Source organism: Leopardus geoffroyi, chromosome C2 (assembly GCF_018350155.1).
Source record: "Leopardus geoffroyi isolate Oge1 chromosome C2, O.geoffroyi_Oge1_pat1.0, whole genome shotgun sequence".
Lineage (NCBI taxonomy): Eukaryota > Metazoa > Chordata > Mammalia > Carnivora > Felidae > Leopardus > Leopardus geoffroyi.
Window position 1 is genome coordinate 69,236,949 of NC_059333.1, and position 14,775 is coordinate 69,251,723.

The following is a 14,775-nucleotide window of genomic DNA, read 5'->3' on the forward strand; positions in this document are numbered from 1 at the left end:
CTGCATTGTTTCACACATACATGGAATCTGAGGGAAAAAAACAAAAAACAAAACCAAACTCACAGATACAGAGAACAGATTGGTGGGTGCCAGAGGCTGGGGGTGGGGGAAATCAGTGAAAGAGGTCAAAAGGTATGAACTTCCAGCTCTAAGATAAAGAAGTCCTGGGAATGTAATGTACAGCATGGTGACTATAATTTATAGTATTAATTATCAAAGTTACTAAGAGAGTAATCTTAAAAGTTCCCATCACAAGAAAAAAAATATAACTATGTGAGGTGAGGGACATTAACTAATAAACTTATTGTGGTCATCATTTTGCAATGTATACATATATCGAATTGCTATGTTGTACACCTGAAACAAATACGTTATATGTCAATTATATTTTACTTAAAAAAAGAAATACATCCCCAATACGTGTTCAAAATCATTCCCCCCAACCTCAAAAAGAACTCCCATCTCTACATTATCAATGGAGAACAAACAACCTACTTGGAAATAACTGGGGCATGGGAACACTTCTGCACAGATAGAAGGCTTGACTTCTCAGAAACAAGCCCCTCATACAGAATTTTAGTTTATTGTTTCTGGAGGCTGTTTTTGCCACATTGCATTGTCACAACCATGAATCAGAAGCAGCTCCAACCCATACTGAGAATAAACAGTCCTGAAGCACTCACTTACACAGAAACTATAATTTAAGAAAACTAGGAATATGGAAGAATTATACAGATATTCAACCTTACATCAGGGACAGAAACTTCTAACATTCTATGACATTACTGTTGTTTTAGTTAATAACAATAGCTCCCATTTGGGGCTGGGCAGTTTTCAGTATTACCATGTTTTGGACATCATGCTAAGTATTTCTCATGCATGTCCCCTTTCGTTTGCACAACAACCCTACAAGATGGGTATCATCCCCCTTTAACTGATGAGGAAATAAAGATGCAGAGATAGAGTTACTTCCTGGAAGTCACACAGCCGATAAACAACCCAGGACTGACTGAGGTCCAGACTTTCCATGTATCTAAAGGTATCTAAATGTAATCTAAAAATATCTCAAGGCTCCAAAACAAGTTGCAAGAGACGAAATTCTCAGAGTGAAAAGTTTTACAAAGCCACAAGAAAAGAACCAGCATTCTAAAACTAAACCTAAATTGTAGGAGTGAAAAAAAAGGACTACCTTTAGATTAATGCCAGAAACAGCTTATTTATTACTATTTATTTTCTAAAAGAACTGAACACATTTTGAAACCAGTTTTGGAAAATGTCACCGGAATTTGGTAAGAGTATGATCAAATGTTCACCGAGCTTCCACTGGGCAGCCTGTATTGTGAGGTGGCGGGATACAGAAATCAGTAAGAAACAGTTCTCATTTCTCAAAGGCTCAGTGGTGCTGGTGGGGGATACAGGTAGAGTGACAGACCATAATACACAGCAGAAGGTACAACAACAGCGAGGTGTCGGCTATTACAGAGAAGTGAGGAAAGGTACCTAATGTAGCCAGTGGCTGGTAGGAAAGTTTACTGGAGGAAAAGCGGCGAAGAGCTGCCAGCCAGAGGGGGTGGGCTGCTCATTCCAGAAAGCAAGGCCTGGCCACAGACCAGAGGCAAGAAGCAGTGGGGAGACCCACAAAAAGGCCAGGGTGGCTGAAGCATGGAGTGAGAGGCAGGGCACAGGGAAGGCTGGGAAGGGTGGGCAGGCTCCAAATCATGAAGAAGTTTAAACCAGTGAACGGTTTTAAGCAAGGAAGCCACAGGCTCAGGATTATCTTTTAACTAACTCCCTCAAGGGCTGTGCATGGGCTTAGAGTCACACAGCCAAAGGTTCAACTTCTGGCTCTGGGGCTTATTAACTGTGAACTTTGGCAAGATTGAAAACCTTCTAAGCTTCAGTATTGTCACCTGTAAAAAAGGAAGTAAATGAGGTAATGAGTCTAAAGCACTGGAACATAGTAAATGCTCAATGAAGGGTAGCTCTTATTATTACTGTTAATATTGCAAGCCTAGAAGTTCAGGGAGATCCAAAAGGGAGTCCAGATGAGACACACTGATGCCCTGAACAGTGATGAAAAACAGGACAATCTGAGAAATATTCAGGAAACAGAAATGATAAAATCTGATGACTACCAGGTTATGGAGACCAGCCCTGCATCACACTCTGCACTGACAGTGTGCAGCCTGCTTGGGCTCTCTCAATCTCTCTCTCTCTGCTCTCTCAATCTCTCTCTCTCTGCTTGGGCTCTCACTCTCTCTCTCTCTCTCTCTCTCTCTCTCTCTGCACCTCCCCTGCTTGCTTGCTCTAGTTCTCTCTAAATAAATAAATAAATAAACATTAAAAAAATATACGGTAAAAGGGACAGAGAGGAATTAAGTAGTGATAAGGGAGGAATGTAGGGTCAAAGGCTAAGTTTATTTTTAGAATGGTACACCCCTGAGCATTCTGTGAGCTGAGAAGGAAGAGGTAGATGACAAAGAATGAGGATGCAGGAGACAGAATCACTGACAGAGCAAGGTCCTTGAGGAATTAAGAAGGAGTTTTTTCTTTTTAATTTTTTTAATGTTTATTTTTGAGAGAGAGAAATACAGAGCGGGGGAGGGGCGGAGGGGCAGAGAGGGAGACACAGAATCAATCCAAAGCAGGCTCCAGGCTCTCAGCTGCCAGCACAGAGCCTGATGCGGGGCTCGAACCCACAAACCGTGAGATCATGACCTGAGCTGAGTGAAGTAGGGCACTTAACTGACTGAACCACCCAAGCACCCTGAATTAGGAAGGTATTTTTAAGTATCTACGATGTGTCAAGTACCACGCTAAGCCCTGGGGACACTTGTCCACAAACCATCAGAACAGAGTGTAGCGTGAACACTAGTCTGCAGAGTGCATCCGATCAGCGGAGCTCAGAAGGCTGCCCATCTGACTGTGGGTTTCCTGAACCCAAGCTGGTGCCTGCTCACATTCTACTCTCACTGTCCAATCCACTGTCTGGCACCCACCACCTGCCAGGCATTCAGTAATGTTCTTGGTGCGAATAAATACACTGGTCAGAAACTTTATTTCTAGGGATAGAACTTTATTATAAACAGGTATGAAAATACATTGTAAGATAAAGGGAATTGGGGCATTAAAATACAATGAAATAATAATAATTAAAGTGTAGCACACATGCTTAGAAAACATGCATCTAAGAGCTTTGTACAGGGGCAGCTGAAGGTTAAGAGAACGGGGAGAATGGGGCACAGGGTTCAATCATGTGGGAAAGGCCTAAAGTGATTCCAGAACTCTCTCGGGCCAAATGTGGCCCCTCATCTACAAGCTTATGCTTAAACTTCATTCAACCATCTAAGAAGGGGCAAAATTTTTCATCTCAAAATTGTAGATAAAGGATTAAAAAGGAAATGTGTGTGAAATTACACATCAGCTAAAACCCATTTACTGGCTATGTGACATGGCCCAGGTCCTACAACTTCTGAGAAAGGAGATCATGTGACAGATGAGACCCCCCCCCCCCCCCGAAGCCCCTTTCAAATCTCTTGCTCAAAGGTTTAGCAAGCAATACTTGCTAAAGCAGTCTTTCTTAACTTTTTGGGGATCACACATTCCTGTGGGAATCTAATGAAAGCTATATATTCTATCCAGCTGCCCCTAAAATAAATATAGACATATGCACACAAAATTCTGCAAATCACTGGGACAAACTCCTGACTGTAAACCTCTGTCCTAGTGGGAAATTAGCTGAGGTGCAACTCTTTACAATGAAGATGCTTTGTCTTCCTTAAAAGTAATGGAGCCAGATATCAGAGTTACCATGCAAGACCTAATGTAGATAGCTTGCTGTGTGTCCACTTGTGTGTCCTTTTTATTTTTTAAAGTTTATTTTTATTTATTTTTGAGAGAGAGAGAGAGAGAGCGCACGCACAAGCAAGTTGGGGAAGGACAGAGAGAGGGAGACACAGAATCCGAGGCAGGCTCTAGGCTCTGAGCTGTCAGCACAGAGCCCGACATGGGGCTCAAACTCATGGACAGTGAAATCATGACCTGAGCCAAAGTCGGACGCTTTATCGACTGAGCCACCCAGGGGCCACCACTTATGTGTCCTTTTGAACCAAGTCTCCTCATCTCTAAACTCCACAGTGCCAAGTGCAGTGCCCTGAATATAGCAGGTACCCACTTAATTTGTGAATCTGGATCCATGGTTCTTGAGTTTTCAGACCTGTGGTGCTTTCCGAGGTCAACTGCAAATCCTCCCTCCCTTTCAGAGACAAATCCAGATGCACAGCAACAACTATGGGCTTACTCTACAGAATCTGTCAACTTTCCAAAATTCATTTCTATTTAGAGGGGTGTAACTCACCCCAGACAAGAACTTATACCTCAGTTCCAGACCAGAATTTGATGACCCTCTCCTTCCCCCAAAAAGAAAACACACTGTATCTGCTTTTCATAGAAATCCCTTACATTTATATAACTTTATATTTTTCCAATCTCTCTCACACACATTCAATATTCATTTGGGACACAGGCAATATACCTGGTACTCCATTTTAAACATAAAGAAAGAAAATATAATATAATTTAAGTGATCATAAAGAGGGCTTTCTACATAGTCCGGAACCAGGACTCCAAGTCACATTTTAATAAATATGCTAGTGTTTCTGTCACCCGTGAAACGAGACTGACAGAGTGAAATACTTGTGACATTTAGTAAATTGTTCAGTGATAACATCTAAATAGTACCTATCATTTCAGAAACCAAGAGCCATACCAGTGTAAGCAATTTTATATACAATGATTAAATAGTTTAGTTTTTCCAATATTCAGTAATAATCAAACTGACCTATTATTTATGACTTCAAAAAAAAAAAAAAAGCAAAATCCACTGCATAGTAGGGGAAAAATTCCATACTTACCTACTGCACAATGTAAAATCTAGAGACAAAAAAGGGAGAGAAAAGAATTAGTAAAGATCAATAACAATATAGTTTATATAAACTAGCCTTTCAGTATTGAATTTGAAAAATAAACATTCCATTTTTAAACCTGGCTATTAAACAAAATGTAAATTCTTATTTATTTTTGTTTGTTCATTTTTAGTTTCTGTATCTGTGGAAAATTTTGTAAGGAGTAAATCTGACCCAGTAGTCTACCAGATGTCAAGGATCTCTTTTTTAATACATGAACTTGTAAAAACAGTAGATGTACATCTCCCATGTCCCACATTCTACAGAACAGAACTGTCAGACTATAGAATACAGGGTTAGAAGAGCCTTTTTTGGCTCTTCTTATCCAGCAGGCCCTTCAATGCAGACATTCATTCAACCTACAAAGCTCCAAACTCAGACTCCATCTTGTCTCATTTGGTGACCTCATTACAGGCATATTCCCAGTCCAATCTGCTACCCTAGATCTCTTTATGCTCCAAGCCCACATTGCAAACTGCCTTTGCACCCCTCCATCCAGGTGTACCAGCAGTGGCTCAAACATGGCATGCCTCTTCAAGAAACTCATGCTTTTCTTCCTTCACGGCTGCTATGCCTCTTGATCATCAACTTCCCAGCCTCCCAAATTCAGCTATTTTCCTTTCCCTCACCTACAAGTCCTATTGATTTCCAAGTCCTGCTAATACTTGTGGCATCTGCCTTCAGGGTTTTTATTTCCAGTGCTTTGGGTGTGATTGCTATCTCTTTTCCATCTCAGTGGCCATCCAAGTGGCCAATTTGGTCATTCTAAATTGCCTTCCAATTCATCCTGTATGTGGCATTGCTTTAACCCTGGTGATGGTTGTGGTAAAGAAGTAATCTGAGGAGCTGGGTTCAAGATGCTGGTGTAGCAAGATCCTAAATGTACCTCTTCCATGGACACAACAAATCTAAAACTAAATGTGGAATAATTCCTTCTGAAAGGGACCTGAAAGTTCAATGAACAGAGCCTCCACAATAAAGGATAAAAGGATAGCATCAAGATGGGAAAGAGGGGGCAGAAACACAGACTTGCTAGGGAATGAAACAAACCCTAGCTATGGTGATCATAACTGGGAGGGACATTAAAGGAACAGACTTTCTCCTGGAGGATCAAAATACCTGAGGTCTATATCTGGCACCAAATCCTTAGATCTTGAATGGGAGTGATGAGCCCTCAAAACACTAGGCTCTGAAAATCAACAGGGATCACCTTCAGGAAGACTATAAAACTGCAGGGAATAGAAAATCTGCTCTTAAAGGGCTGATATGCAGACTCACTCAACCCAGAAACCAGCACAAAAATACCGACTTGAATAGTACATGGACCATAGGTAAAGGAGAATCATTTGCTAACCTAAAACGGCAGGAACTTTCCCTGGAAACAAACACTGGTAGGAGGAATTTTTGCGATTCAAGTCTGCCTTACTAATATGGGCACTGGTAGGCACCATTTTGGAATCCTCTAACATACTAGTGACAGTAAACACAGCCAGCAGAGAACCCTTCCCACAGACACACTGCAGCAGTTGTGGACACAACCTGCAGCCCAACCGAGTGCCAGCCCAGCCCACCAACATACCACAGCCCTGGGCCCTGCCACAACAGAAGGACAACACAGCCCACACAGGGGACACTCCTTGAACACCTGGTTCTAGTGATTGGGAGACTGTGTTTCTGGGCCCAATAGTGCATCTTCTATATAAAGCCACTCATTCAAGACTGGGAGAGGTAGGTGACTTTCCTGATACATAGAAACAAACACAGAGTTAGGCAAAATGAGGAAACAGACTATGTATCCAAAAAGAACATGCCAAAATCTCAGGGTAAGAACTAAACAAAACACAGATAAGCAATCAACCTGTTCAAATTATCATACAGATGTTCAGTGAACTCAGCAGAAGAATGGTTGAACAGAGTAAGAAGTTCAACAAAGAGATAGAAGGTATAAGAAAGTATCAAACAGAAGTTTGAAAAATACACTAGAAAGATTCAACAGAAGACTGGACGAAGTACAAGAATGAATCAGCAAGCTGGAAGACAAAGCAAGGGAACTTACCCAGACAGAACAGCAAAATGAAAAAAAAAAAAAAAAATTAAGATAAGTGAAACAGATAAAGGAAATTAAGAGGTATAAATTTCCAGTTATAAAATAAATTAAGTCATGGAGATGAAAAGTACAGCATAGGGAACATAGTCAAGGTGATATTGTAATAATGTTGTATGGTATAACCGATGACAAAAGAAGCAAGAATATACAGTGTGAAAAAGTCTCTTCAAAACAGGTGCTGGGAAAACGGGACATCTACATACAAAAGAATGAAACTGCATCACTTTCTTACACCATACACAAGAATAAATTCAAAATGGATTAAAGACCTAAATGTGACACCTGAAACCATACAATTCCTAGAAGAAAACATAGGCTGTAATCTGTCTGACATATGTGGTAGAAAGATTTCTCTAGATATGCCTTCTTTGGTAAGGAAAACAAAAGCAAAATTAAACTATTGGGACTACACCAAAATAAAAAGCTTTTGCCCTGAGAAGCAAATGGTCAACAAAATAAAAAGACAACCCACTGACTAGGAAAAGATATTTATTTGCAAATGATGTATCTGATAAGGGGTTAATATCCAAAATATATAAAAAGCTTATACACCTTAATACCAAAAAACCCCAAACGATTCAATTAAAAATGGGCAGAGGAGATGAAGAGACGTTTTTCCAGAGAAGATACACAGATGGCCAACACACAGAATAAGATGCTCAACATCACTAATCATCAGGAAAATGCAAATCAAAACCACAGTGAGATATCCCTTCACATCTGTCAGAATGGCTAGAATCAAAAGGACAAGAAATAACATGTATTGGCAGGGAGACTGAGCAAATAGAACCCCTTGTGCGCTGTTGGTACGAAGGTAAGCTCATGCAGCCACTGTGGAAAACAGTATGGAGGTTCCTCAAAAAGTTAAAAACAGAATATCATATCACCATATGATCCAGTAATTCCACTACTGGGAATTATCCAAAGGATATGAAAACACTAATTCAAAAAGATATATGTACCCCCTGTGTTTATTTCTGCATTATTTACAGTAGCCAAGATATGGAAGCAACTTAAGTGTCCGTTGATAGATGAATGGATAAAGACGTTTTATATATACACAGTAGAATATTACCCAGCCATAAAAAAAGAATGAAACCTTGCCATTTGCAATGACATGGACGGACCTAGAGAGTATTAAGTGAAGTCAGTCAGAGAAAGACAAATCCCATATGATTTCACTCATATATGGTATTTAAGAAACAAAACAAAACAAAAAAAAAGAGACAAAAACAAAAAAACCAGACTGTTAACTATAGAAAACAAACTTGTGGTTACCAATGGGGAAGATGGCCAGGGGAGATGAGTGAAATAGGTGATGGGGATTTAAGAGTACACTTATGATGAGTGTAATGAATAGAAATGTTGAAATATTATGTTGTACACTTGAAACTAATATAATATTGTATGTTAACAATACTTGAATAAAGCTACTTTAGAGAAAGAAAAGCCCAAAGGTATCTCCCTAGTTGGTAAAAAAAAAAAAAAAAGTTGTATGATAATAGATGGTAACCAGATTCATTGAGGTGAGAACTAAATAATACATAAAATTGTTGAATAACTCTTTTATGCACCTGAAGTTAATATAATCGTATATATCAACTATACTTCAATAGTAAACATTGAAAGAAAAAGGTGATGCAATGGATAAATGTTAAGAAGCTCTGGAAGGTTTGGAGCACAAAGGAATCAAGGGCAGAATGAATAGCAAAGGAGCTGCAGCAGTTATTTAAGTGTGGTATAATAATGACCTGCACAGTATGAGAGTTGAGAACACAGGAAAGAAAGAATGTAGCTGCGAATTACTCTGATAAAGAAGTGGTGGGGCTTGGTAATGGGAGTAGGCAGTAGAAGGGGGAAAAATTCCCCAAACTCCAATCTGAATCAAAGAATTATAATGTATTGGCTCCCAGACACCTTAATTACAAGGGCTAAAAAAATATCCACAATCTTAAAAGGGGAGGGAATTGATATAGCTGTTTATTTTGTTAACTGCCCATTTTTTAACTAAATACCAAAAACTACCACAATCATTTAAAAAAAAATTTTTTAATGTTTATTTTTGAGAGAGAGAGAGAGAGAGAGAGAGAGAGAAAGCGCACACACAGGAGAGGGGCAGAGAGAGATAGAGACACAGAATCTGTAGCAGGCTCCAGGCTCTGAACTGTCAGCACAGAGCCTGATGTGGGGCTCGAACCCCCAAGCCATGAGATCATGACCTGAGGTGAAGTTGGATGTTTAACCAACTGAGCCACCCAGGTGTCCCCACAATCATTTTTTAAGGAACAAAAAATTAAGGAGAACATACCTGAAAACAGTCTTTTGAAAAAAGAAGAGAAGATAGGAAATTAATTAGAATTCTAATTTTAGAAACAGTTCTGAGAATGTAAATTCAAGAAAAAAAAACATTAGCAGACATGTCTATGCTCTGACACTTTATCTGGCTACTTCCAAAATATCTTATAATAATTAACACTTTTTCCAGGTTACATAGCACCTTTACAAATGTGGTTTAAAAAAAAAAAAGGAAAAAATTAAGAAAAGTGAAGACACTTAAGGGACCTTTAAGACAACATCAAGTGGGATAACATTCACATTGTAGGGCTCTCAGAAGGAGAACAGAGAGAAAGGGCAAGAAAATTATTTGAAAAAATAATGGCTGAAAATTTCCCTAATCTGGGAAAGGAACTGAATGCCCAGGTCCAGGATTCCCAGAGTTTCAAATAAGGTATCCCCAAAGAGATCCACACGAAGATACATTATAGTTAAAATGGTAAAAGCTAAGGATTAAGAGAGAATCCTAAAAGCAACAAGAGAAAAACAACTTGTTATATACAAGGGAAACCCTACAAGGCTATTATCAAATTTTTCGGTAGAAACTTTACATGCCAGAAGGCATATACAAAGTGCTGAAAGCTAAAAGTTCCATCTCAAATTCTCTGCCTAGCAAAGTTTTCATTCAGAATTCAAGAACAGATTATGAGCTTTCCATATAAGTAACAGCTAAAAATATTCATCACCAATAAACCAGCCCTACAAGAAATACTAAAGGGACTTCTTTAAGCTGAAGAAAATTGGCACTAATTAGGAAGAAAACATATGAAAGTAAAATTCTCACTGGAAAAGGTAAATATATAAACAAGATAGTGAATCAATCACTTATAAAGCAAGCGTTAAGGTTAAAAGACAAAGTAGTAAACTTAACTGAAATTACAATAATGAATTAAGGGAAGCATAGAAGAAAAAGATACAAAATGTATCATCAAAAATATAAATGTGGGGGAGAAGAGTAAAAAGGTAAAGCTTTGAATTGTGTTTAAAATTAAGTTGCTATCAAATTAAAACAGACTGCTATTTACACAGAATATTTTGTGTGAACCTCAAAGTAACAACAAGGAAAAAATTTAGAGTAAATACACAAAAGAAAATGAGAAAGGAATTTAAACCTAACACTAAAGAAAGCCATCACACCACAAGAAAAGAGAAAAAGAGAAGGAACAGAGAGGAATTACAAAGATAGCCAGAAAACAATTAACAAAATGTCAATAAGTTATTACTTATTAATAATTACTTTAAATATAAATGGACTAAATTCACCAATCTAAAGACACAGAATGGCTAAATATATAAAAAAATGAGACCCATCTATATGCTGCCTATGAGACTCACTTCAGAAGTAAAGGCACAGAGTGAAAGGGAAGGGTTAGAAAAAGATATGCCATGCAAATGGAAATGAAAAGAAAGCTGGAATACCTATCCTCCTATCAGATAAAATGGACTTTAATACAAAGACTATAATAAAAGACAAAGAAGAGCATTATATAATGACACAGGAGTCAATCCAGCAAGAAAATATAACATTTATAAATACATATGCACCCAACATAGGACTGCCAAAACATAGAAAACAAATATTAACAGACCTAAAGGGAGGACCTGAAATCATAAACACAGTAACAGTAGGAGATTTTAATACCCTACTTTCATCAATAGATAGATCATCCAGACAAAAAATCAATTAGGAAACACTAGCCTTAAACAACACATTAGACCTGATGGACTTACTAGATATATACAGAACATTCCATCCCAAAGCAGCAGAAAACACATTCTTCTCAATTGCACATGGAACATTCTCCAGGACAGATCACATGCTGGGCCAAAAAGCAAGTCTCGATAAAATGAAAAAGATTGACATCATATTATAACCATTTTTTCTGACCACAATGGTATGAAACTAGAAATTAATTACAAGGAAAAAAAAACCCCACAAAAATATGGAGATTAAGCAGCATGCTCCTGAGCAGTCAATAGTTCATCCAAGAAACCGAAGGAGAAATAAAATACATAGAGACAAATGAACACAAAAATCCAACACATCAAAATCTATGGGATGCAGCAGAAGTGGTTCTAAGAGGGAAGTTCAGAGCAAAACAGGACTACGTCAAGAAACAAAACACCTCAAATAAGCAATCTAAGTTTGCACCTAAAGGAACTAGAAAAAGAAGAACAAACAAAGCCTCAAATTAGTAGAAGGAAGAAAATAATAAGATCAGAGTGGAAATAAATGAAATAGAGATTCAAAGCACAATAAAAACAAAACAAAACAAAACAAAAAAACAATGAAAGCAAGAGCTGGTTCTTTGAAAAGAGAAAATCAACAAACCCTTAGCTAAACCAAGCAAGAAAAACAGAAGAGAGGGCTCAAATACATAAAATCAGAAATGAAAGAGAAGTTACAATTGAGACCAAGAAATAACAACCTAGAAGAAATGGGTAAATTCCTAGAAACATATAATCTGCCAAGACTGAAACATGAAGAAACAGAAAATCAGAATAGATTGATAACTAGCAAGGAGACTGAAACAGTAATCAAAAACCTCCCAACAAACAAAAGTCCAGGACCAGGTGGCCTCACTGGCAAATTCTACCATTCAAAGAAGACTTAATACCTGTCCTTTTCAAACTCTTCCAAAAAACAGGAGAAAGAAAAGCTTCCAAATGTATTTTATGAGGCCAGCACCATCAACACCAAAATCAGACAAGGACATCACACACAAAAAAGAAATTACCAGGCCAATATCCTTGATAAAAATAGCTGTAAAATCCTCAACAAATTTTAGCAAGCTAAATCCAACAATGTATTAAAAGGATCATACACCATGATCCAATGAGATTTATTCTTGGGATGCAAGGATGGTTCAACAGCTGCAAATCAATATGATACATTACATCAACACAGTGAAAAATAAAAATCATATGATCATCTCAATAGATGCAAAAAAAAAGAGCACTCAACAAAATTCAACATCCATTTATGATAAAAACTCTCAAAAAAGTAGGTACAGAGGGAATGTACCTCAACATAATAAAGGGCATAAATGACAATTCTACAGCTAACATATTTTTTTCTTGTATTCATCAGTGAATAGTTGAAAGCTTTTCCTCTTAAATTTTTTTAATGTGTATTTATTTTTTGAGAGAGAGAGAGCAAGCATGAGCAGGGGAGGGGCAGAGAAAGAAGGAGACACAGAATCTGAAGCAGGCTCCGGACTCTGAGCCGTCAGCACAGAGCCCGATGTGGGGGTCAAACTCATGAACTGCGAGATCATGACCTGAGCTGAAGTCGGATGCTTAACCGACTGAGCCACCCAGGCACCCCAAAAACTTTTCCTCTTAAGAACAGGAAAAAGATGGGGCGCCTGGGTGGCGCAGTCGGTTAAGCGTCCGACTTCAGCCAGGTCACGATCTCGCTGTCCGTGAGTTCGAGCCCCGCATTGGGCTCTGGGCTGATGGCTCAGAGCCTGGAGCCTGTTTCCGATTCTGTGTCTCCCTCTCTCTCTGCCCCTCCCCCGTTCATGCTCTGTCTCTCTCTGTCCCAAAAATAAATAAATGTTGAAAAAAAAAAAATTAAAAAAAAAAAAAAAGAACAGGAAAAAGACAAGAATGCTCACTCCCCCACAAAATAAATAAATAAATGAGAAAAAAAAGGATAAATCTACCATATGACCCATCTATTCCACTTCATATTTATGCGAAGAATACAAAAACACTAATTCAAAAAGATACATGCACCCCTATGTTCACTGTAGCATTATTTATAATAGCCAAGATATGAAAACAACCTAAGTGTCCATTAACAGCTGAATGGATAAAGAAGATGTGGCATATTTATAAAATGGCATACTACTCAGCCACAAAAAAGAATGAATCTTGCCATTTGCTACAACATGGATAGACCTTGAGGGCATTATGCTCAACAAAATAAGTCAGATAGAGAAAGACAAATATCATATGATTTCACTCATATGTAAAAAAAACAACAAAACAAGTGAACAAAATAAAACAAAAACAACTCACAGAGAACAGACTAATGGTTACCAGAGGGGAAGGAGGCTACGGGGTGGGTGAAAGGGGTGATGCGGGTCAACGGTATGGTTGGGAACTAGACTTATGGTGACCACTTTGTAGTGTATACAGATATTGAATTGTAAAGCTGTATACCTGAAACTTATATAATAATAAAAATGTAATCTGCACCCATCCATAATATTATTTAATGATCAAAGCTTTTCTGGATGATATGACCTATCAGCTATTGTAGTACACTTTAGAATTCACATTTCTGTAGCAGTTTATTATTTGGTCCTAACAACAACCCTGGCAGATAGTCAGGACAGTTATCTCTACTTACAGATGAGAAAATCAAGGCTAAGAAAAGCTGTTCAAATTGCCCAAAGTAGTAACCAGGGTCCAGAATCTAGGCTCTATTTCTACTCTACTGATTTTTCTATCATATTATTTTATTGCACATTAGTTAGAAGATATCTGCTGAAGTTATAACTTGACAAGACTTAGCTCATCTAAAATATAAGACCATATACTCAAAAACTGTTATTTCACTAAATTGGGGTGGGGGGGGGGAGTGAAGGAGGCTTGGATTAAAAAAAAATCAAGCTTCACAAATTTGTTGATAATTGACAAGAAAAGCATTATTACACTGCAAATCTTATAATCTTTTTCAAAAGAAAACACTGCTAAGAATCTCAAATGTGTGAATATGACAAGATAAACTGGACCTCCTGCTGCAAAGTTGAGGAAAACTAAGATGTCTATAGATTTAAATGAGGAATGAAAGACATGAATAAAGAGCATGCTGAGACAAGACAAATGACAGTGCACAAATAGAAAACCTATCCACATATGTGGTTAGGCACCCATCCAGGCAGCTGATTAACAACTGGACATTACAGCAAAGGATATACAGTTGATCCTTACACAACAATAGTTTGAACTGCATGGGTCCACTTACACTCAGATTTTTTTCAATAAACACATATTTTATATAGTGATTAAAAAGATAGAGGTTGCCAAATATTTAGAAGTGAAGAGAAGGTGGAAGAAACATATGGAGAAAGCTGGGACAGTAGGGCTCTTGCCTGCTCCTGGCACTCCTTACCATACCACCCACGTTGGGGAAGCTGCTGGGTTCATTGAAGTCTTCAACTGAGAGACGCAAAGGAACCAGCTCTGGGGAGGGATTCTCAACAAAGTGGCAGGGCCAGTCACTGGCCAGAGTGGTCCAAGGACCACAGAATGATAACCTGGAGTTCCAGAAGAACTCTGGGTGCAGGATAGCATCAGGCAGAAACCTAGGTTGCAGAGAGAAAAAGCAGGGAGGGGGCGCTGTCCACGGTGCTGAAA

At 38.4% G+C, this 14,775-nt stretch overlaps 1 protein-coding gene across 3 annotated transcripts in view; it reads right to left on the reverse strand.

Moving 5' to 3' along the window:
- Positions 1–14,775, reverse strand: part of HACD2 (3-hydroxyacyl-CoA dehydratase 2) — a 104,677-nt gene that overhangs the window by 73,860 nt on the left and 16,042 nt on the right. For all 3 annotated transcript variants that reach the window (XR_006718365.1, XM_045502298.1, XM_045502300.1), the window contains exon 3: positions 4,914–4,932. Coding sequence is in view for 2 of the 3 variants with exons in the window: in XM_045502298.1 (XP_045358254.1) it covers positions 4,914–4,932 (19 nt within the window). In the remaining variant the exon portion in view is untranslated. The remainder of the gene's footprint in view (positions 1–4,913; positions 4,933–14,775) is intronic.